General features: G+C 42.1%; 2 protein-coding genes across 11 annotated transcripts in view; one reads left to right on the forward strand and one right to left on the reverse strand.

The window, feature by feature from the left end:
- The window catches only part of WAC (WW domain containing adaptor with coiled-coil), a 53,465-nt gene extending 47,870 nt beyond the window's left edge, over positions 1-5,595 (reverse strand). The window contains exons 1-3 of one of the 4 annotated variants that reach the window (XM_059490344.1): positions 5,264-5,595; positions 5,101-5,137; positions 3,512-3,707 (exon numbers count right to left, since the gene is read on the reverse strand). In XM_059490344.1, the coding sequence (XP_059346327.1) occupies positions 3,512-3,707; positions 5,101-5,137; positions 5,264-5,304 (274 nt within the window). In that variant the 5' untranslated portion in view covers positions 5,305-5,595. The remainder of the gene's footprint in view (positions 1-3,511; positions 3,708-5,100; positions 5,138-5,263) is intronic. The other 3 variants (XM_059490358.1, XM_059490338.1, XM_059490352.1) reach the window with 3 other exon arrangements.
- Positions 5,086-20,994, forward strand: LOC132085022 (microtubule nucleation factor SSNA1-like). Of its 7 annotated transcripts, none has more exons than XM_059490386.1 (3): positions 5,831-6,082; positions 7,082-7,510; positions 20,119-20,994. In XM_059490386.1, the coding sequence occupies exon 2, from the start codon at positions 7,123-7,125 to the stop codon at positions 7,465-7,467; it is 345 nt and encodes a 114-aa protein (XP_059346369.1). In that variant the 5' UTR covers positions 5,831-6,082; positions 7,082-7,122; the 3' UTR covers positions 7,468-7,510; positions 20,119-20,994. The 7 variants fall into 7 exon arrangements, with proteins under 7 accessions (XP_059346390.1, XP_059346369.1, XP_059346361.1 ...); XM_059490378.1 differs by having other exon boundaries at positions 20,122-20,994; XM_059490407.1 differs by lacking the exons at positions 5,831-6,082; positions 20,119-20,994 and adding an exon at positions 5,086-5,103 and having other exon boundaries at positions 7,082-7,651.
- The last annotated feature ends 3,768 nt before the right edge of the window (positions 20,995-24,762 follow it).

Below are 24,762 nucleotides of genomic sequence, written 5' to 3' on the forward strand. Positions count from 1 at the left end.
AGCATTTTTACTTTTAAATTGTATCTATTTATAGCTATGTTATCTCCCTCTCATTATTCCCAAAGTTACCCTACTTATCTGGCCTCTTTATTTTCTTTCCTGGACACCAGTATCTCATCATTCATGCATTTTAAAAGACCTACAACAGCCTTCCATCCTCAAGCATCAGAGTCCTCAAATCTTTGTATTTCCCTTTTTCTTTAATGGAAACATTTTTCCACATCTACAAGGCCCTTTATAGTTCTATTCCCCATAAACAATGCTGGCTTTGAGTCCCTATTTGTTACTGTTAAGAAACTTCACACTTGAGCTGGTCTCATAAAACCCCCTAATCTCTTCAAACCCCACACTTGCCTATAGCAGCTGACCTATAAATAAGAGATGCACTGAGGGGGGGAAGCTGTTCATTATGTTTTGAACACTTGCATACAGAGACAATGCCCCCATGCACAGGGACCTGAAAGCAAGACCAAAGTTAAGGCACTTTTTTGATATGCTGCATGTACAAGTGCTCTTAGGAAACCAGGAATGTGACAAAAACTTGCAATTACACCACAGTGTTGAGTCCAAGGTAAACTTGGAGGTCTCTCTCCGGAGAACAAGTGTCTCTGTACACAGTCCCTTTCCACAGAAACCATGCAGTAAGCAGTTCTGAAAATGCTTTGTTTGCACTGGATCAGTATGGAGGGCTTACCCATAACACGTTGTAAAACCTTAATTGAATTTCTCCCCGTGGATTACAATTCTACAGAAGATTCTGCCATGAATATTACAAAAATAAGCTGTTACAAAAAATACCTTTATACACATACTAAAGATATTAATAGCAGGTGGTTCTACCATTTTTGACTAATTAATTTTCAGTCAATTCCTGCTTATATTTTAAATGCATACACTTAAATCTTGAAATGACATTTAAATGACATTCTGCATGAACCAGTCATGACTGAATCAGTGTGCTACACCACTGAATCTTCCTGTTTCTCTTCAGAGCTAAAATTACTAAGAGATGTATAGGAGTTCTTTCCAAACACTGAGTTGAGAGGGAGAGATCAAGTTAAATTGGCTTTATGTTCAGTAGTAATATTCTAAATTTATGTCATATTTTGTTTCCTAAGGTGTGAGAGAAGAAGACATTGTTTGTATGGGACTTTAATTCAGTTTAGGAAAATAAATACTAGAGATGTTTCAATGAGATTCGCTAAGTTCAGCTAGATCACAGGAAGGCAGTAACACCTGTATTAGTTTCACACTGAGCAGCACCAATTTTAAAATAATGCACAGCAATTACAAAAAATAAAAACTACTCAGCTTCTTCCTTCCTCCATGAAGAATGCAAAAAGAGAACAAGACAGGCATTTACAGTAGTATCACAGCAAATTAGTAGTTCTCAGTCCTGTAAAGGCTTAGATGAAAAATGTTAGCACTTTTGTAATGTTTTTCTTTTTTCCACCGTATGTCTCTAATTGCAAAACTAAGGGAATACTACAGCAATAGCAACCCTTCAGAGTAATTCAATACAGAAAATGGTAAAATATTTTATTATGTCTTTTGCCTATTAGTAATGCAAATGCTCATTACACTACAGCATTTCACCTATATTTTAACACCTACCTTCAATTTATACTGAGAGAAATATTCAGTATATCAAAGAAAAATTAATACCCTTCTGCCCACATCTGCTCAGCTTTGGTTTACTACATACAGCACACAGGATTTAACATAATTTTGGTTGTTTTGACTACATTTTACAGAGGTGAAACTGTGGCCAAACTAACCTTACTAATGACACACACACAAAAAAATCACTTATTTACATTAAACAGTACAAATGTTAAACTTTTAAAATTAGTAATTTCCCTTAGACTGTTGAAGACTACTTCCTTCTTCCAGTCTGTTAACACATGATGTGAAAACACCTGCTTTCAGATCAGAATAAATGAAACTTTCCACTGTCTTAACAACTAGGAGAGGGTACAGGGGGATGGTTTTCCTTTCATTCACAAAACTACAAATATTTCATTTTTCCTTCATCCTGACTGCATGCATACATGCTTCAGACCATGCCCCAGGTATTAAATCCATCTGGACTTCAGAATCTCTCTCCTATCTTGCCACACTTCCAACACACAAATAAGCAGAAGCACTCCCCATATAGAGCCTCATCCTCCAGATGTTTTCATATATGCATGATTCCACTAAATGCAGCTCTGTTCAAGCAGAAAAAATTACTGACTGTAGCAAAACTAAGTAGAATTGCAAGAGAATGTGGGACTAATTTTTGGACAGGTGAACAGAAAATAAAAGAGGACACCTCTGTATCCTGTAAAGTAGCACAGAATAGCAGCATATGGGCATTGCACATGCATTTAATTCTGAGATTACTACACTTTCAGTTATTATCAGGTACAATGAAAATCAGTGTATTAACAAAAGAGGCATGTTCTCATAATGCATCTACACACTTCCATGACATTAACAGTGGTCTACAGAGCCTCAGCATTAAGTCAAAGAAGGAAAAACAAATAGGATTTATAAGAATAATTGGGTACCTATGAACACATTTGTAGTGTTAAACTAGTATGTCCTAAAAAGGTACTTGAAAGCTATTTCCTTTATTTTACTGTAACTATTATATCAAGTAAAAGTAGTGCAGCAATAAATGTGTATGTACATCAGAATTTGTTAGCTTTATACAGAACAAAGAAGCACTGATTTAAAGCTCCAAATTCTCTACCTGAATACTTCACCTTGTACCTTGACACAAAGACCAATCAACAAAACAAAAGAATTTTTCCAATTTCGGACAGCAACTGCAATTTTCTAAACTCTGGCTGTTTGTTACCTAACACTGTTTATTACCTGGAAAATCCTACTCTTTTCCTAGGAAGCAGGGATACAAAATAAGATCAGTTAAAATACTGGGGATATTACTACTGTTTATAAACCTGCAAAAACACAGGAGGCTGACTTGACTGTGAACACAGTTCTTCAAGCTCCTGTCAAGAAAGGCTGTAGTATGTGCTACCCTTGATCATCTAACAAGAGTTACACATAGCAGCTAAATACAAAGAAGATTTTTTCATTTCTGATGGGATTTAGTCTATGGAGCATGTACCTACACAGTACAGCACCATAATACACAAAGTTATTAAAAAGAATGCAAAACGGCAAATATTTATTGCTAATGAAAAATTCAGAAAACTATTTCATGTTATCAAATGTTGCAGTATGTCTAAATCAATGAGACATACTAGTTAAATAATAAAAAAAAAGGTTTATTTAATCTTTGGGGCTGTAAGGAAAACTACCATATCTGTAAAATCAGGAAATTAAGAGGTGTTACAATGCCTCAATGATTGCTGCCAAATAAATTCCCATTTTGGGTTCACTGCAGTCACCCTTGCTGAGTACAAAGCACATTTAGTATAAGACATCACCTGAGTGATACTGGCTAATTTTAATGAGAAATTAGTGATTGCTTAAGTAAAAGTTTGTTAAGATAACTTACCACCATCCCTCTCTCTAACTCTGTGAGTATGAACACTTTTTGCTTTACTGTGCCCTGTGCTGTCACCGTATTTGTTTTCAGGGCTGTCCGAGCGCCGCAGCATTTTGTTTGGTGGTGAGGGATCTGTGGTGTCTCGCATCTTGTCATGACGGTGATCACCACCACTGGGGTGACTCTTGGATGAGTACTTAAGAGCCTGAAACACATCACAACAAAACAGGCACTGACATTAGATATGAAATTTTGGGTTTTTTTCTTCTCTTCCAAAAGTACTTTTAAAACTTAATTAATTTTCATTTCCTATTTAAAAAAAATCACCGTTAGTCTCCTTAATTTTAATTACCTACATTAAAGCAACAAGTTCTGTAATTAGAACTTAAACCAATTTCTCCCACTGTTACATCCAATGCAACACTTGCTGTTAAGAAGAACCTAGTTTCTCTATCTTTTCACTGATGGACTACACACTTTCAGCAGTAAATGGGCCAGTTCTTCCACACTTTTGGGAGAAGAACTGGTCTCCACTAGTTATTAGGAAAACAAACTTAGAGTTACACTGAATCAGTGTAGACTTTGAATATGCCCTCTATATTCTAGTCAAGACCACTCAGTTTCACCATTACCTTGAATTTCTGTGATGTTTTCTTCAGTACTAACACCCCTGTAACACGTGTAATTAAAAAAAATCATTCTAGAGGGCCAAAACATGTAATGTAATAACTCATTCTAAAGTCCTTACCAAAAATTACATGCTCTGCCTCACTCTAACCTGCTTGGTTCTGTGAACTCCTGAGTGGCAAATGTTTACATGTATGTGAACTGTCACTGACAGCTGCCTCAGACTGCCCTACCGCACTCCAGCGATTGAAATACACAGAAATGCATTAAAACAGTTCAATTCAGGGCCTACAGAGATCAATATCACAACATATGTCTTTCCACAGACTGAAAGCTCAACAATTGGGTTTCTTCATTACACACAGCAAAGCGCAGTGTGCACCTTACAGGAATTGAGGCTATTGTCGGTAAGTCAAGGATTTGATGGTTTCTGAACATGCCCAGCAGCTGGCAACTGCAGAAATGAAGCCTCACTTGCAACCCCAAGTTGGTCAGGGTCTAAACCCGTGCCCTGCTCAGATTACAGCCCCCAGCAGTAGTTTTGGGGAGAAGAAAGGGCTTTGGGGAGGGGTTGGGGGAGGGGGCTGGGGGGGAGGGAGGTGGAAGAGTAATACTCCTTTTGTTTTTAGAAGAAAAACATTCACCTCTCCTGGATCTCCACTCCACCGCAGGAGACCCCGGCTCCCCCTCCCGCCCTTCGCCCCCTCCCCGACTCCCAGGCCCGAGGCCCGCACGGGTCGCACTAGGCCGCTCCTGTTCGCCCCGGCTCCGCAGGCCTCAGCCGAGCACCGGGGCCCCGTTCCCCGCGCCAGGGCCGCCGCCGCCTCTCCGCCCCGCGGCCCCGGGCCCAGAGCGCCGCCAGGGGCCGGACCGGGCCGGCCGCGGCACCGCGGCCTGCAGTGGCCGCCGGAGCCTCTGCTGAAGTAGCACCCCCCCCGCCTCCCCTGCTCCTCCTCCCGGCCCGGCGGTACCTGGTAGGGCTGCGAGTCCCCCCTGCGGTCGTGACAGCTGAGGAGAAAGCGAGAGAAAGACAGAGAGGCGTTAGCGAGCGCCCGTTACCGGCCCCGCGGCCGGGCCGAACATGGCGGAGGGGGTGGGGGGGGCGGCCCCGCGGGGCCGGGGGGGTGAATTTACCCATCACTGAGTCTCTGCTGTTTCCTCGCATACATTACCATCAATGCCCGGCCTGTGTGTGTGAGGGTGAGGGGACCAGGAGGGCACGGCCGCGGCCGGGCCACAGGCGCCGAGGGGGGAGGCGGGGGCGGCAGCGCTCCGGGGGCAGGGGCGGGGGAAGGGGGCGGCTCGGGCAGCTCGGCTGGAGCGGCGCTCACGGGCCCATCGCCTCGAGAGGGGAGACGCTGGCAGCTCGGCCCCGCGCGCGCTGAGACACACCGGGAGCACCGACTCGGCCACCGCCTCCCCCCGCCGCGCCCGCCGCCGCCGCTCCAACTACATCCGGGGAACTCGGGCGACGCCGCGCTCGGTCAACGTCGGCTCTTTCCGGCTCTTTCCGACGCGCTCCGTCCCCTCTGTCCCCTTTGCTCTCGGGCGACTCTGCCTTCGGTAAACATCGGCTGCGTCCGCCGAGCCCGACGCCCCTCAGTCCCTCCCTTCGGCAAACATCGGCTGCCTCCGCCAAGCACGACGCCCTTCAGTCCCTCCCTTCGGAAAACATCGGCTCCTTCCGTAACGCTCGGCCCTCCCTGCCCCTCCCGCCTCGGCCCACTCTTGCGAGCGCTACCTGTCTTCGGAAAACATCGCGATTTTCCGGAGAGACGTTTCCGCGCGGCCGTCAGGGCGGCGCCACGTTCGGAAGCGCTCGGGTATTTCCGTGACCCCTCACGGGCCGGCGCGGTCGTTGGCGGGCGCACGGGGCCGATTAGCCGAGGGGAGCGCGGCCTCGCTGGCAGAGCCGCTCCCTCGGTGGGGAGGAATCGCGATCCTGCCAGGCAGGTGGGGGCAACGGGGGGAATTGCGGGGGGGAGCTAGGAATGGGACGGTCTCCTCTTACCTACCCCCTCCTCCCCTTCCGCCCGGGCTCTCGATGTGCAGACAGGAGCCATTTTGTGCGCGGCGCGTGTGCCGCGGGACCGCGCTCCGCGGCGAGGAGGGTGTTAAAATGTCCCTGCGACGGCGGCCGCGCGGGTCCGGCCTCGGCCCCGCTGTGTCCGTGGGGGTGTGGGTAGCGGCACCCGCCCGTGGGCCCGGCACCCGCCCGTGGGCCCGGCACCCGCCCGTGGGCCCGGCACCCGCCCGTGGGCCCGGCACCCCGATTCGCGTCATCCCAGTGTTTGGAAGCTCCGGGCGCTCGCCGTGTCGGGGAGATTCCCTGGCGCTGTCAGTGCCTGCTGCTTCGGGGTGGTGCCCGGTGAAAGGACGAGGAGCGAGGGCCATAAACTAAAACACCAGAAGTTTCACCTCACAGTGAGAAAGGACTTCTCGTTTTGAATTAGGCTGCCCGGGAAAGGCGTGGAGTCTCCCTCTGCGGAGACGTTCAAAACCCACTTGGATGCTCCAGGTGACCCTGTCTTGCCAGGGAGTTGGACTGGATGGTCTCCAGAAGGCCCCTCCAACCCTCACCATTCTGTGATTCTGTAATTTTTGCTTATTTCTGACCAGGCCCTCGAAGTTTGTGGTACAAAGCATCCTATAGTCAGGATTGTATAAAGGTATTATAAATAAATATCATAAATACTTTGATACTCTTGCCATGACAGTGTCATAGGGACCAGCAGCTTTCAGTAAAGGTTTAAGAGCATTTGCCAAGTTTTCTCCTGTTCCCCTCCTGAAAAGGGAAGAGATGTGGCACATCTGGGAATGGGCATGTTAACCTTAAATAGAGCACCTTGTCCTGTGGCTCTGTATATGCTAATGAAGCATTATTCATTGCAACATCTTACAAATCGTTTTTCTGTTTCTTTGTTTGTTTGTTTTCCTTTCATTGGAGTGCAGGAGGCCGTTGCTGAAAAGGGACTTCAGGGAGTGAGTGCAGGATGACTCAGCAGGGAGCTGTTCTTCAGGGTTACAATAATGAACTAGTGAAATGCATTGAAGATTTATGTATGCAGAAAGAAGAACTGAACAAACAAATCCAGCAAGCAGAAGAGGAAAAGAATAAACTCCAGCATGAAATCCAAGTCCTCAGTGAACAGCTGGAGTGTGTATGTGAAAACCTGGCCCAAAAAGTGGCTTCACGGAATGAGCTTGATAAAATACTTGCTGAAACTGAAGCTGCTTACATGAAGATTTTGGATAGCTCTAGAACTTTACTTAATGTCCTGAAGAAGGAAGTGGGAAGCTTAAAGCATTCACCAGATCTGAAAAGCAATGTAACCTGAAACAGTCAAATGTTTGGACTCTGCAGTGCTAAAATTCCACTAGGTGAGAAGTGTGGTCAGCCACAGAACCTTACAGCCACAGTGTAAGCAGAGAGGGATTTTCTTCCAGTCTTTCTGTATGTTTTATTATTTTCAAATGCACTAGAAAATAGATTAAATAAAGTTGCCGTTTTGCTTTAAAAAATCTAATTAATTGAAGACTTCAAAAAGTAGTAGATAGGTAGTTGAGGTAGATGGGAGACTGTCAGTTTTGACATCATTGTGCTTCAAGGCTTAGAAAAAAGGCATGTTTTATTGCTTGACTTCAAATGGCTCCCAGTAAATGATTCTTTGAAAACTAGTGGATGCAAGTCAGTCAGATGCTACTTCTTTTCACTTTACAAATGCTTAGGCTTTACTGCTGGCACCAAGTAGAAATGAGCTATTCAGCTTCCTCTAGGAGCTTGGAGTTCTGTCTGATGCATGCACAAAGAGAGCCCCGTTTACAGTAATTGCCTACTTCAATAATAGAGGGATAAGGTGAGAAATCAGGAGTAATGCAGGGCATGGAGGCTTAAAATTTAGCACTCTATGTGGTTCATGCCTCTTCTGAGGCTGTTCTTCAAAGCTTGTTTAGAAAGGAGGTGTGCTGCAGTGAAAGTCAGGTTTGGTGCAAGTGCAGACAGCTACACCAGGAAGGCTGGAGCAGTAACTCACTTGGGGGTAAAAAAATGTGTCAGTAGCAACTAAAAGTCCTGAAAAACCACTGGGGTCCAGTTAAAAATCCAGAGGTAAATACAAGAGCAAAGAAAATAATCCTGGCTAAAAGCCAGTAATAGAATGTCTGATAGCCTTTTTAGTGCCTTTTAGCTCTATACTGATCTGTTAAATAATTATGGTAAGATTGTGGAGTATACTGAACACCCTGGAATGATGTGAAAGAAATACAAATGAAAGGTGAAAGAAGAAAATGAGAAGTGGTTTACAGCTATCAGCCATTCTTACAGAGGACATCAAAATAGAACTTAGCTTAGAGATCAGGGATGACATAACAGCATGGCATAAATTTCAATTTAATGCTGTTTTTTGTTTCTGCTGAACCTCTCTGTTCTGCAGAAATCTCTCTCAGCAGTGTGTGCACATACACGTGCATTTTGTCCCACCTATTTGTGTGTTACAACAGTAACTTTTTAAACTGTGTCTTGTCAAATCTTCATTCAATACCACTTAATTAAATTGAAGGAAGTGCAGTTGAAATCTCCTGACTTGATAGTGATATGTCTGTCAGGTGCACATATAGAGGGAATGGAGATGTGGATAATCTTGGTAATAGCCCTTCATCAATAAAAGAGAGCAAATTTTATGTTCTTCTGGTTGCCAAGCTACATCAGGGATGAGCTAATCAGAGTTTACTTGTCTGGGCTTCCAGGGGCTTCCCTCTGGGGGATTCCCGGTGGGCAGTGCAGAGGTGATAAAAGTGCATTATCTCAGGGGCTTTGCTGTTGTGGTGCTGCAGCACTCAGGACCACCTGGTTTATGTTGAGGGGAAACACGAAAATTTTGCTCTCTTTAGTAGCAAAAAAGTGATTTATTTGACTGGACATTTCATGACATTCTGTCTGCCCTTAGACTCGTAATAGTAACTGATTTATAAGAAATAGGAAGATTCAGGAGAAGTGCTGCCTAAAGAGCAAGAACTTTGAGTTGCATATATAAGCTGCTGCTTCTTATTAGCTGCACTGGAACTCAAAATGGTGAAAAGCAATTTGTATCATAGAAGGCTCATTTATAGAGAACAGTAAAGTTAATTTCTAGTTTTGGTCTCACACAATAATTACAGGTTTGTTTGCCTTAGAGTAATCATAAGTAATGCTTCTTGTTCTAGTGAAGCTGATAAAACTGAAGAAGCATTAAGAGACGCCCTAAAAGACTTAAAAGAAATCTACTTCACAGCCATTGTTATGTATAGTTTGTAGCTATTACAGTGTCAAACCTAAATAACTGGAGATGCTTGATTTTTTTTTTTTTTACTAAAAAAACTAAGGGAAAAATGTAACTGTTGACTAGTACTTATGCACATTTGGGGGCTTCCCAACATTCAAATAAAAAGCTGAAATGTTGCTAAAATTCCATTCAGTGATCCCAATCTAAAGTTTCCATTTAAATTCACATTTAAAAGTGGAGAGAAATAAGAGATCTCTAGGGCCTGCTATTTTTAGAGTAACTCCCTAGTGTGGCAGTCATCCTGCACCTGAAAAGTTGCTCCTCAGAAATAGTGTTTAGCATTATATTCTGTATGTATCCAAATGAGCCCTTTTATTGATGTGGTAACCTTTTTCACTGCTTTTCCAGACACTAGAAATCTTGACATGAATAGCTTTTGTTAAACAACTTCACTTTGTTCAGAAGACATGCAGACTTAGTTGGTCCAAAGTATTGCTGGAAGAGAAGTGATAATTTGCAGATGGCAGTAGCTCTGCAAGGATAGCCTGAAACAGAAATTCTACCTGGAATAAGGCAGGCCCTAAGTTTAAAGTATACTTATTCCTAACCTAATTTTTGTATTGAATTTTTATGACTCTCTGAGTTTGACCTGGTGCTTTACTGGAGTGGTTACAGTCTAGGAGCCTTACTGAGAAAAATTGGGTTTCTAATCTAAACTGCTGTGTTGAGTGTTCTGTATCTTATTGAGTATGTGAGGAGACAGTTTTTGAAACTCCTGTCTGTGCCTGATTCAGAGGTTTAGTGAAATGCATCTGGATCAGTTGTCCGAAGTCCTGAATTTATGTAAAGGCAACTTTACCTGGCTTCCAAATAACAGAAGATAACTGGAAGAGATCTGATGATTCCCTGCTTTTATAGCAATGCTTCTTGAAAATGTGCCCAGCACTTCACACACTAATGATCAACAGTTTTTTCAAAACATTTGACTGTTGACTCCCTGCAAGTAAACTGAAGATATTTTGGCAGTTACCAAAGAAACTGCTTGTGGGTGGTATGTTGGAATAGAAGTTATTTTCTGTGTGGAAGTGCTTATAGGAAGCACTGGGTGAAGTGCTCATGCCAGCAGCCATTCACACCCCGTTACTGTCTCTTTTCATAGGTGCTTGCCCTGCTGTTCAGGTGCCTCCCACATGCAGTTTCTGTTAATCACCTTACAGAAATGGAGGGGAGTGCACTGGGGGTTCACCCTGATTTTGAGGGTAGCGAATAAAGAGAATTTATGGATGTGAAGTCCTGGTTAGGGAAGACTGGAGCATGAGGGGGTAGATAGAGACGTGGAGTTTCTCCTGATTCCTGTCTGCTCTAAGTGTACTTTTACTGAGCTGCTGCCTACAGTTCTTGCTACCCAAGAAATCAAATTCCAGAAATCATCTGAGCTTCATCTGAACTCTGGACATTCTCCCCCTTCCTTTAAGCCCACGGATGGTCAGCAAAAGAGGCAATCTGTGTTTTGTTTTCTGCTTCTGTCTTTTATTTCTTTCTGTTCCAGCAGGAGGCTGTGCAATCTGAGCCTCCTGTTTGCTGGGTAAGTGTGCTGCCAGGCTCACACAGGATGTTGTTTCCTGTCCTGGATGCTCTCCTATGAACAGTCCTCAGGGAATTGCTCGAGTTTTATAAAGAACCTCCAGTTCTGTGTGTACTTGATGTAGTCTGTATGTCAGATTGACCTCGGAGGGTTTAGGCAGAGGATTGGCAGGTTTTTGGCTTTTGGTGAATGCAAGAGATTTGTTTCCTTGGACTTGGAATTCTTCAGACCAGGAAGACCAGGCATCTTCAAATAGCCAAAGAACTGTACATTTAGACAATGAAGCAAGCTCAAGTCTAAGCCCAGGTGCCTGGACCTTGGATTGCTGTTTCAGAATTGAGAATCATTTCCATCTAGGGGTACAATGACATTTCCATCTGTACTTGGGGTACAAGTGTGTTCCACTCCAAATCCAGTAAGTGGATTAAGCTGAACTGGTAATTCTGTAACAAGAACATTCAGAAGATTGTTAGCCAAGGGATTAAATGTCTACAGTTAGTTCATCATACAGATGAGACTTGTGCAGAAGACCAATTTCTGTTACTCCTTAGATGATTTTGCTGGGTAGGAGAGATTTCAGTGATAAGGTGTAGCTTGTGGCTGTTGCCTTAACTTTGAGCAGATCCTAGATTCTTGAGGTTTTATCAAAGAAGTAGAGAAAACAGTTATTTTTTATAATTTATTTTCTTTTTTAATTTCTTCCTTTTCAGGAATGAGCAAAGAATTATTAATAAATACTGTAGTGTTGATTTACTTGTGTGTGTGTTGGTGGTTTTCTTAACAGATGAATAGGCAAATTTTCCTAAAATCAGAGTGCTCTTCTAGCTTTAATGTATGTGTGTGTTTTTATATATAGATGTAAATATTTTCTTTTTTGGGTGAAGGACAGACTAGCCTTTGATAAATTTGTGCACCAATTGCTTTGTCAGTATCTGTTGTTTTACTGGGGTGGAGTCAGGCACCATGGCCATTTCTTGGGGTCTGTTCTATGCCTTTTTTAAATTTGGGATGGGTATTTTTGTTCTTTGCCCTTTAACTACTTATAAATCTGTCAGGGATTTTATTAGATGCCTCAGAGTAGTCCTTGATGGTTGTCTGCCTCAGTTGCTTTCTGATGAAGTTTGGTTGGTAGCTGTAAAACCCAGCTACTTCCATGTTAGGCATTGGTGAAACATGGAGGGGTTCAAGATTGCAGAGCAGGCAGCTGTATGGTCATTCATAGCTCTAGCTTGTGGGGTTTGTGTGAAAAGTAGAGCAGTGTTGCAGTGTGTATTGACTAAAATAAGGTGTTAGTAGAATTGGGGCTAGTGGAACACTTCATTTTGTAGTGGCTTTGAAAAGTCATTTTACAAGATCTTGTGGGGTGGAACGCTTTGCGGGGTTTTTTGCCTATTTGTGCAAGACTGGATAGGCTGCAGGAACTACTACAGAAATTTTCTAAATTTTAATACGTGCTTGGGTATCTTATTTAGCAGCACAGTGGAAAATAACAGTATAAAATACATGCATTTTGATCATAGCACACCCATTGTTTGTGAACCCATGCAAAGCTGATAATATTTGTAAGTATGCTTAATTTGAATGTCACAAATGGAGAAAATGTTACTTTTAGAAAAGGATTCATCCATATTAGAGGAAAACAAGCATGTTTTGACAGAGATCATGTTCAGGAAAAGGCATTTGAATGAAGTCCTGGCAGTCATGCTCTGGAGGTGGGGTTGATTGTGATTCCACTGATTGTGATGGGAGCTTGTTTCTCTCCCACCTCACTCCAGGGCCTGTGAAATTCCATGGAGTGGCTTCTCCTCTCAGCCTCAGCAGCACTCATGTAGAGTGTGTGTACTTGGTCCTGAAGGATTTAGAACAGTGTTGAGTGTTTTTTTTTTTTTTTTTTTTGCTATCTTGTGTGAAGTAGGCATGCAGCTTCTGGCCAGCCTGAATCAGGAGTGTTAGAGACTATAAAACAAAGAGGCTGAACAATTTTTAACTTTTTAACTTTGAAAAATGTTTAAAATTATGAAACCTGGTAGACTGGTCACAGAGCATTTTAAAGTTAAATCTTCACAGGTGTTACTTTTTGAGCTTCATATGCCTAAGTTCTCTTGCTTCAGTCAAAGCTCCCATAATTGGCTTCAGGTTTTCCATTTAATGGGATACATGGGAACACTTCTAGAAAATTATTTACATCGTAGCTCATGACAATTTAATTCACATTTAAAAAAAAAACATATAGTTGATTTAGTTGAACATAGTAAAAAGTATCTTATTTCTTTCCTAAAGGCTTTCAAATTTCTCTGTCTGTATTCAGAATTAGATCAAAGTACTATTTGTTGTTGTTATATGATTATTAAAAAGTTGATACAGTTGGATACTGGTTCTGATCAGGCATGTCTGTCAGTTCCTGACACAAAATCCTCTTCATATTCTGCAAGCTTGCACTTTTTTAAAACCTCTTTTTCCTTATACAGTGAGAGCACTTTAAGTTGAATTTCAGCATGAGAGAGTTTGTTATTTTAATGTTTTTTTAATGTAGTTAGTGTTCAGGGATGAATCATACACTGTCAGGTGTTTAAAACAAAAACTGGCAGTAATTCTTAAATGGTTTTGTAGTTGTTCAGTAACAGAAATCCTGCTAGACATTTGTGCTGCTCACTGCCTTGTAGTAAGTGAGATTAATTGCTGTAACTCATGATTCCAAGGTACTTTTCGTTAAATACTGAGTCTTCCTCAAATGTTTTTGCTAGCATGAGTGGAATGGATACTCTATTCCAGGGAACATGAGGTGGAAGATGAGCTGCTTTTTTAGTAGATACCACCATCTGGAAAGAGAGGAGCATCCTTGTTAGCCTTGTTGTAAGGCCCACTGAAGCAAGCTGAAAAAAAAGAAAACCCAGTCCATGCTGTCAGTCACAGGGAATGTGATACCCAATTGCAGCCAGGTTATCTTTAAAGGCAGGAGCACAGGTACAGCTGGAAGCAGTGAAGCTGCTGCAGAACTGGGCTTAGTTGTTTTCCTCAGGGTTGTTTTGCTCTGCCAAGAAGCAGTTGGCCCTGTGGACACACTTAAGGAATCTGATACACTCTGAAGTCACTGGACTTGTTAGAAAAGTGTGACCTGTTCTTGAAACTGAGGGAATCCTGCATCTTAGTGATACATGATTTAGTGACATGACTCCATGAGAAGGATATTTATTTAAAATCCTGTACATTTTAGTGTTTTTTCTAAGAATCCTAAAGTCTTCTTGCTCTAGATTCAGGTTGTTCAAGTGACCAAAAATGCAGATGCCCACCCACCTTCCGCTGAAGCCCACAAGCCCGTAATTTGTTGGTACTCACTGTGTAGTACACCAAGTTCTTGGTCAAATGCAGTCTTAATCCTTCAGTCAAGTTGCAAACTCTGTGGCTCCCCTTAGTTTAAATGATTTGCATGAAGTGTTGCTTGCTCAGTTTGGAATGTGCTTTCGGTTTTCTGTTTGTTTGTTTTTTAATGAAGTATTCCATTGAGGCCTCCCGTGGCACTCTGCCATACACATTCATGGTGTGCATGTGAGAATGTTTGCTTTGAGAATGTCAGAAGGGAACTACCTGTACAGCAGCCATTTAACTGAAACAAAATTTGGTTTTATGCCATGCTGGTTTTCTTTTTCAATGTGGTTAGAAATGACACATCTATAAATACATATATTTATATAGGATATATAAACAAATGCTTCCAATGAACTGATCACATAGTACCTCACAGAGAATGTTAATATCTTTATCCCTTTGATTTACAGTGACAGTAGTAATCTGCCCCAAATAAGGGACAGATCTGGGAATAGAGGCTTTGCTTTTTCAACCTTAATTGAATGCTCTGACTTGGACTGGTTCCCAGGGATTCATGTCCTGTTTGGCGTTTTGGCATAAATGGACAGGATGATGCATTCTCAACCTGTGTGTTAGGGGTGGGGATAGATATAACTGATTAGAGGCACACTTTTTTGTTGTTGCTTCCTCCACATTGCATGCAGCTTGACGATGATGTTTAAATGTGTTACTCCTTTCTCCATAGATAGACCCTGCATGACAAGGCATCCCAGCTCCTGAGCAGCCACTTTCACTTTCCAGACCTGCTCTTTTCAAGCCCCTGCTTTGGGACGTGTAGGAGGTGGGGCAGAGAAACAAAAAGAACTTCTAATGATAGTTGCTAATTAATTACCTTTCAAATCCTAACCTTTTTCAGATACATTGCCTTTATAGACCCTATTGTTTTATCAGGCTGCTTATTACCTTATACTAGTCCATGTAAGACCACCAGGTTTTTTAGGCATGGAGGCTCCTTGATGCTTGAAGGTAGTGGGAGGTCTGAATTCTAGTCCATCTATACAGCATACAGAGCACATAGAGCAGGCTGTGAGGCAGCCATATTCCAACACAGCTTGTTTTGGGTTAATGGATTGAGGTAATATGGCAAGGGAGGAACTCTGGATATCTGGATGGATGGGACTCTTCTGTAGTGAAAATAAGCTGGCTGCATGAATTCAGGTTAAGAACCTAGGACAGGTGGCACCTGACAGCAGTGTTCATATATTCACATATCATATGTATGTATATATATGTGTGTGTGTGTGTATACTCACACATACATTAAAATGGATATATAAATATACTCAGCATTTTGTAAGTATAGAGAAAGCTGTCTAATACTTCAGTATTATCTGCCATTAGAAAAGACAATTTAAACAGGTTGGACATTAACAACTTGCATGAGGTTGTGTACTCTGTTTTTTCAGTAGTCTTTGCAGTCTTGCTTCCACATAAGCCATCATTTGTAGCACCATCTTCATCTTCCTCCTGCAACAGCTTTTGTTGCCTCTATTTCCTTGCTCCTTTTTTCCATGTGTTTAGTTATCCCAAGTTGCTGACCAGAACCAGGCTGCTCTTCTGACGTGTGGTGGGTCAGAGATGCTTTCACTATCCTTATCTTGATATTGTCCAGGCATGTTCCAGCACACTCGGGACAATTGTTTGCATGATAAACAGATTACATTCAATTTGACAGTGCCCCAAAAGTTATGATTGGATGGGGTGACAATATTGTATTGCAGAGAAACGAGACACCTGATCTGAGTTTCATCCTAATAAAAGGATTTAGGTCAAAGTAATGGATGGAGGGGAATTTTCCTGATATGCTATAGAGATTAAAGAATAGAAGTTCATTTTGTTTGTCATTGAGTATAAATAATATAATCTTCTGCAGATAAAGGTCTATATGAGATGCTGTAATTTAATTTGTATTAAGGCTGTGCTCAGAGTGATATGAGTTTGTTTCAGAAATGTTTACTCTGTGTTTGGGAAAAGATTATAACTTGAAATTAGAAAGAAGAAAAGGAATAGAGTGCTGGATCTTGCAGATAATGATCTCATTGAGGAACCTGTTGTAGGTCAGCTGTGTCTTCTTCAAAGCTCTGAGTGTGATCTGTATTGCAAATTATTAAATATGTGCTAAGACAGAGTGGAGTATGGCACAGTAAGGCTACTTGGAAAAAGTTATGTCAAGGCATTGTATGTATTCAGCAATTTTCTTTGCAATCTTGCTCTATTTTACAACCTAATCTATTCCCCACTAAGATGTGCTAGAGATAAACATTGCAGATGCCTTTGTGTGCAGAGAAGAAGGAGAGGCAATTAAAAGTCTGCATGCTGTGAGGTCTCTGGGTAGCAGCAGTGTCTGCCCAGACCTTGACAGTGTTTCAGGGAACAATTGCTTTTCCTGCTGGCTGGGCTGACTGAACACAAATAGTTTTTGAACAAGGACAGTAGCTCAGTTATTTTCATGCTGGCTGAAGTCCTGCTGGTTTGCATAAAGGTTCCCATTTTTATTTACTGGTAGCAAAGTCTTGGTGACAAAGTGGTTCCTCCAGATCAGATGCTGTTATATTAGAGCACATCATTTCATTTCTGACAAAGAAAGGGCAAACTTCTGATAATGTAGTGAAAGAACCTGCGGCAGGGCAGTATGTGGTATTGGCCTCCATCAAAGACAAGGAAAAGCACAAAAGAACCAAACTGCTGGCCGTGGTCTGAATCAAACAGGATTGCCTCCAAGAGTAGCAGGTGAGAGGGCTTTTCTTTCTTTTAACTTGCTCCCTCCTACATCATTACTGGGCTGAGTAAAAAAAAAAATTCTTTTGAATAATAATAAATGGGATAATTTGCTTCAAGAAAAGCTAGTTCCACATAGGAGGCAGCTAAAGCTGCTCCATGTGAGCTTTATTTATTTTTTCGTCAAAAAAATTTCGAAATGCAAATTCTAAAAGCAAGCAACCATCGTAAGGAAAAGAAGAACAACAAAATGTTGTGTTTGCTTGTCATTGCAGACTTTTTATACTTCAGTAACTTCACTCCTATGTGCAGTTTCTTGGCTGCCAGTACTGCTTGTCCAAAACATGGATTTTTGGTCTCAGGCTTGTTCAGTCTAAAATTCCTTTTCTTATTTTAGATAAACATAAGAAAGCAGTATACATTTTTTATTTGTATTGCATGTATATTATATATACATGTTATATATTACTTATGTAAGTATGTTATTACTTAGATAGGTAAGGAACTTAACCTATAACTTTTAAGTACAAGTTTTTTCCCCATGGTTTACAATGCCATGAATTACTAAATGTGTTACCACACTGATGTAGCTGGAGTGAGGCTTGGTTCTCAGACATTAAGATGACCTTTGAACTTTGATTAGCTGATAAGTATTTATAGTTTCAGGTGTTGGCAAAGTCGCAAGCAGCCAAACATTGGGAAGTGTAACTTGACTTTGCAGATTGAAATTAGGATTTGCATATTGCCTTACATGGAACTCGACTTTGTTTCAAATAACTTCTGCATCTGGTTGTGTGGTGGGAGAGCACAGCCAAATGTTTTAAAGAGGTATCAAAAGCCATAGAGCCATTTAAATTGGAAGGAACCTCCCAGATGGTCAAGTCCAGCCATTAACCCAGAACTGCAAAGCCCACCACTAAACCATGTCCCTAAGTGCCACATCTAAGTGTCTTTTAAATAAATAATAGCTGCTTGAGCTACTAGATGCTACCTCTGCTACACTGGGATTGTTACATTGAGAAGCTGTGATGTAACTTGTAGTTAAAATAATCTCATTAGCAGGAGCACAAATCCCCTTACAGTAACTACAGTAGTTGAACAGTGTCACTGGATTTCAAAATGTAAACTTCTGATTCTTGTGCTGTGGCCTGTATAAGAGCTAAGAAGGTAACAAAAATTAATCTTAAAATTCTGGAATGAGTTTTGAGATATTAATTAGAATTTAATAGGTGCCTAAGGATTTTATGCCATAAGACTCACTGAAAGTTAGTGGGTCTTGTGCTCTGCTTGGTGTTGCTCTGGTTTTTAAGATTCAGGATTCTGCATACATTTTCAGAGGCCTGGCTCCTGAAAGCAGGGCATTTTCTTTGTCTTTCTTCCCCCTACCCTCTGAAGTTACACTTCTGTTTCTTGTAAAGAAAAGGCTGAAAGCGCCAAAGCAAGTAGAAAGGCTCAGAAATGCAAATATAAACAATTCTAAATCTTTTTCATGATTTAACAACAGTCTCACACTTCGTGCTTGGCCTGGTGTGCATCTTTTTCAGTGCCTGAAGCTGGTAATGGTCAAAGTCCTATTGAAAATTTCATACCATGTTCTGCTTCAGTCAAACCAGATGCAATGATGGCTCTGAGAAAGGCCCCCATAATCTGTGGCTGTAGGACATAACTGCCTTTCTGTACCTGTGAGGTACAGAATTTAAATTCCTCTCAGTACCTTTATCAACTACATCCAGCTTTCCACAGTCATTATGGGTTACTCAGAGCTGTCAGGGAAGCCCCTTTTAATCCAGCCTCAGTGTGATCTGCAGGTGTCAGGAACAAGGTGTATGGAATTCTGGAGCTTCCTGGAGCAGAAGCTGGAAACCTGTGGGCTGGCAGGGGAAGGGAGGGCTGCTGACTCCTGGCTGAGAGAGCATGCAGCACCAATGCAGCAGCAGCCTGTCTTCTGCCAGAAGAACTATTAACCTGACATGATGCTTCCTAGAATCAGGAATCTTAGAGGAACAAGCGATTTCAGGGCTGAAAGAGGCTCCAAGGGATCTCCACACATCACAATGTATTTATTCCCTGTGAGTGAATGCAGGAAAGTTGGATGGGAAGGTGACTGAACAGAACGGGTTTGTAGTACTTGCACAGCCTGCTTTGGAGTCTGAAAGGCCAAAAATATGTTCACAACATTTAGCTGAGGATTGAAGATGTGATTTAGAAATGGAACAGTTTGTCAGACTGAAGCTAAAGATTGAAGTAAGTATGCTGTATAAAGGGTAGGAAAAGACATTTCAATAAAGCTAACTCTGATCAAGAGAGAATAAGCAACTGACAACATCTAGAGGGATTTTTCTGAGAGGAGAACATCAGAACTGCCAGAATTGTATAATTTTCCAATCTTTTTTGTTAAAACATAAATTAGTATCTAACACGAAGAAAAATTTATCACAATAGAAATAATTAAATCCTTGGCAAAATGAACATGAATTTTGATGCCATTCCACAATTATTTTTGACAAATGTTTTAAATTTGGCCCAAACAATAGCAAGGAGGCTTTGTGGGTGTCATAATATGCAATCTAGACTCGAATGATTTGTTTCAGTCATCATAAAGAGGGGACAATAGAGGAAGCATGACAAAAATATAGACAACAATGAGTAGGGCTGCACATAATTTTGGCTCTCCTATTTTTATAATAAATCTTTGTGGTTTGCTTAAAGCCTCAGCTCCCAGATTCATGTAGTAAATAAGCCAAGATTTCATTACACAAAAACAAGTTTCTGATTCCTGCAATTGCAAAAGAAATGCTTATATACAAAGCAAGAAGAGGAACCAAAATGCATCCTTTTAAGAGACAAAAAGTAAAATCCACCTTTACTCTAAAAAAATCCAAAGGTGTGAAGACTTGATGCTGCTATTAGTGCTCAGGTCAGTATTTATGGTGTGTTGGTTGCTCGGACAGACATTGCAAGGCCTTGTATCCCATCCTTTTTCTTTCTTTAGCAACATTCTCTCAGAGCCTCGAAAATAACATGCCTTTGCCCTCTGTTTTATGTGCTTTTTCCTTCAGCAGATGCAGCCAAGCCCAGCGTCTGATTTCAGTCCTGATCTGGAACAACTCCAGGGCCGTGCATGTCTTTCTTCCCTCCTAAGGGGGTGGTGGCAGGGAGGAGACTCAAGACCATTGTTCTCCCTCCCCGTGTCCCTCCTGCAGCAGCAGCCAACATTGTTCCTTTTTATTTACTTCCCCCTCTCTGTAAACCAGCCGGGCTCACAGCAGAGGGATGCAGCTCTCATTAGAGTAATTAGGCTGATTCATGAGAGAGAGGCACAGTGAAGGAGAGCTTTCCTAACCCAGTGTTCCCCATGGGAGGCTGGGCACCCTCCAGCTGCTGGCAGGGCAGTGCTGGGCCTCCCTGCCAGCTAGGACTGGAGAGCCCCCTCCTCTTCCACCTTTCATAGCAGTGAAAATGGACAAACACATGCAATAAATGCTTTTTTCCTTCACATGATATTCTTCACAAGTTGTATGTTCCACATTAATATTAGAAGTCTAATTAAAGTAATAGAGGGATCCTTCCTTAGTGTTAACTAAGTGTATGTTTTGACTTATAAAGGACTCTTGAAGCAAGTTTGCTGCGTCACTGCAACAGCAAGAGCTGCTAGGGCTTTGTTCCTCTCCTGCTCTGTGGAAGTTTTGCATTACTTTTATGAAGGGCTTATGTATGATGAGTTAGGAAATTGCCTTCTTCCTGGGAAAATGTTATGGATATTCTTTGTTCATCACATTTCCTTGGTGTCTTCATGGCAAGATACAGTGTGTCCCTGGGGAAGTCCTGCTGCACTTTGGAAGTCCCATTTGAAATGTGCATGGGCCTATTTAAAAACACATTTAAGCTTTTAAAACTGTATTATACAAGCAAACAAAAATAAAATATCATTAGCAGTTCTGCCTGTTGTGTTTCTGCCAAGCACCAGGATCAAACTTGTAAAACTTGCCAGCTGCCTGCTCTTCCCAGTGCAATATTTGTGGTCACCTTTATGGAAGAAATGTAGTCATCAGTTGTCTTCACTAACAGGGTGGTATTTATAGTGCCTGAAGGGCAATTAAATAATTTTGAAGTCATCCCCCAAGTCTATAAGAGTATATTCTATCCAGGAGCATTTTAATGGCGCTAAAGGCATGTTCAATAGCCTCTCACATTGCAAACTGAAAATCCTCAAGAAACACAAGGAACTGCCAGTAGAACTAAGCCAGAAAAGTGAAAGCAATAAAAGAATGAGGTGTATCTTATAAACTGACATGGAGTATCTTACTGCAATTGTAATTGCCTCAAAATGCCTCACACCACCCACAATAAAAAGCACATAGGCATAATTTTCTGCCACCTTCATGTTGTCTCAAATGCTCTCAATACACTTTCAACTGGAACATTTGCCTCTGCCTTTTGCATACACAGAAAAGCAGTGCAAGCCCCAGTTTCATTCATCCCGTTCCTTCATGCAAAGCCACAGTATATTTTTGGCTGCCACAAAGTTGATCCATGAGGAAATATATCCCCCTTTCACAGACTTGCATTCCAGAAACTGAGTAAGAACATGTTTTTTTTATGAAACTTCATTTTTTAAAAAAAGAGGTGGGGAGGGCAACCCCTGGGACCTTTACAGCTGGAAGAAAAACTTTGGTGCTTATTGATACCTCATTAGTCTGTTCACCACAAAACAGCATCTAAAAATGTATCCAAACCATAACTTTATTCTCAAAGGTCACTGTTCTGATGGGTAAATATGCAACCTAGTTTTTTGTGCCTCCAGACACAGTGATTTCTCTGATGTGGATGTGGAGCATTCCCATGGGAGGAGCTCATGGTGTTGCTGTGTGCAAGGGCAATCTGTGGGGAAGAGACACAGCTCTAAAATGGAGAAATGGTTAAAACAGTGCAGTGTGCCTCTCCCCTAAACAATGATACTGTACTCGCTTTCCTTCTCAGGATTGCTGCCTTGGGGAGGTAACGAATTACCATTGCCATAAACCGTAATCAAGATCAGATGTGCAAAGGGAAAGGCCTTGCTCAAATATCAAAGGGGTCTTAAACTGCCAAAACAGAGCAAGAGAGAGAAATCCTGAGGGAATCAGAGATGTAATTTATGACTGACCTTCATTTTAACTGGGAAATCTGTGCTCTTGAATGGTAATGCTCCCATGAATGCATGTTTTATTTTGTTTCAGCTTATTGGGAATCTTTGTTGTAGCAGTATTGATGTAAACTCCCAAACAAAGAGCCAGGGACAAGGACTCACATATGCATTCCAGAAACATTTTTCTGCACTGAACCCGTCTCAGCAGTGACAGTGCCTGGCTTTGTCATCCCCTCTGCCACAGCGCTGCCTTCCAGGGCTCGCTTCTTTGTGTTTGCATCATTGCTTGCCCAAATGACTCCACATTTTCTGCATTCTCATAACCCAATTGTATGGGAATCAAAGTGAAGTAACAGCTCTTCAAGGGGATTTTTGCTGCCACAGGAGCAGCTGATGCTTGGATGAGCTCTCAATCATTCAGAGTCCAAGCAGTACAAGAGAAAATAAATATTAAATCTTTGCGTCAAATATTAAATCACAGCACCACAGTGCCTCAGCTTCCCATGTGCTGCCTCCTTCTGTGAATTTCACAGAGTAACATTTGGGGCCCCACTATGCTTTGAAAAAGTTAGACTAAAATCTAGTTCCAAACTTGTCTTTGCAACAGACCCAAACTGCACACCAAGCATTGGAGAAATTCAGATCCGCATTTCCATCTGTATTCTGTATTTTGTGGCCCAATTCCAGCCATAGTTTAAAACAAACATGCTTAGCTGTTGTCAGCTGAAGTACTGTACTCAGTTCCCCTGGCTTCCCATCAAATATACTGTTTTAAAGCAAATACTCATTTGCATCATCTCAGAATGACACTCTGGATTCTTTTTAAATTCCAGTTAAACATTTTGATGCAAAAGCATATCCTCTGAATTATCCCTTACACTGAACATGAACTACAAGCAACAGAAGTGCTTAAAAGGGACGGTGAAAAGAACAGATTGCCAGGAAAGCCTGTGGAGTTGTCCATTCTGAAGAAACGTCACCAGGGTGTTAGCTGTTTGTAAGTTACGCTTCTTGTTGATAACCAGAAAAAGATATCTGTCATAAATGTCACAACTCCTTCACAGTTTACCCTCTCAGCTTCTTCTGTGAACAGCTGTCAATATGTGTATGAAACCAACTTAAAAAACCCCAACAGATAGGTTTGATGGCTGATTTAAAGAAAGTGATCTTTTAAACTGAGCTTTTTCAGGTAAACCCCCCTTTAGAGCTAATTGGATGGGAGTTATTTTTCATCACTGCAAGATGTTGTTCTGCCACACAAAATATGTCCATTTTCAGTAAATACGGAGACGTCTGCAACAAATTAACTTCGGAGTTTTGGAAACACAGATGGTATTTGTTGCACTTTCCCAAAGGGCTACATTCACTCTAGAGAAAGCAGAGCTTTTAGCTATTCTGTTATTTTTAGGAGTTTGTTCATCCCCATAATTTCCACTTCACTAAGAAGAGATAAAATCTGATTTGCCGTTTATCTGCTACCAAGCAGGCAGATTAAACAATTCATTTTGTCACTCGCGCTGTGTTTCTGCCGCCTCGGGCATTTAATTCTAAAACTACTGTAGGGTGGCCATGGCGATTGTGTGCTGCACAGGGAGGTGGCGGCGTTGGCGCATCCCGGGCGGGCAGAAATCCCGGCGCTGTCCCTGCGCTTTGGCCCGGCCCGGGCAGGTGGCCCGGACCGCCAGGAGGGGGCGGTCCTGGATTTGGGAAAACAAGCGTGAAACATTTCACACAGCCTTTGCTGGAGCTCGCGTTTACGACTGTCCACATTTTTGGAATTTTTCACCACCATCATGGCGTAAGAAATTCTTTTTCGGACACTCCCGGGAGGGCAGAATTCCTGCGACCTTTAGACAGAACGGGCAGTGGAAGGGCAGAGCGTGCAGCAGGGCGTGCGTCCGTCCCACCTAAACACGGGCATCCAAGGGGGAGAGAGGGCTGACTGGGAAGCCAGTTTGTCTTTGCTTCCCTCTAGAGTCGATGGATGGATCTGGCTCCTCCGAATAGCGATTCAGCACATGCAGCTGTCAAAAGCATCGCTCAGTTCACCATCCCCTGCTCCCAGGGGGGAAATAATCAGATTTTGCAGGCAATGTAACACAACATGCTTTTTGTAAATCCTTTATTGTGATGCTTAGGTCATTCAAAGTGAACACTGTGAAGTAAATTACTACTTTTTCACTTACAATGTTAAAACACACAAAAGATGGCTTGAAGATGTAACTTGCCAGTGACAAGTTCTGTTAAGAAGTAAGAGAAATAGTCTTGTGGCAGAAGTGTCATTGATTGACTGCTAAAACATGCAAATGAATCCAGAGAGGAACTCAGACACCTCTCAAGTGACAAATTCTTAGTGCAAGTAGATAAAATTCTTCTCTCCTGAATGACACATTTGACTGAACAGTGTTTATAACCAGCAAATGGTGAGTTTGAGATAAATATGAGGGCAGAGCAGCAAACTGCTCCTGCTTGGCAGAGCAGCAGGATTCCCTCTGCACCCTGCAGATTCCTTTGCCATCTGGGATTCCTCTGGCCTTCCTGATTTGACACTTTCCTTGCTGTTTCTGGGATCAGG

The sequence above is a fragment of the Ammospiza nelsoni genome, chromosome 1 (genome assembly GCF_027579445.1).
Source record: "Ammospiza nelsoni isolate bAmmNel1 chromosome 1, bAmmNel1.pri, whole genome shotgun sequence".
Lineage (NCBI taxonomy): Eukaryota > Metazoa > Chordata > Aves > Passeriformes > Passerellidae > Ammospiza > Ammospiza nelsoni.

Bases quoted from the DNA above. Each gene is read 5' to 3' on its own strand.
- LOC132085022 (XM_059490407.1), top strand. From the start codon at position 7,123: ATGACTCAGCAGGGAGCTGTTCTTCAGGGTTACAATAATGAACTAGTG.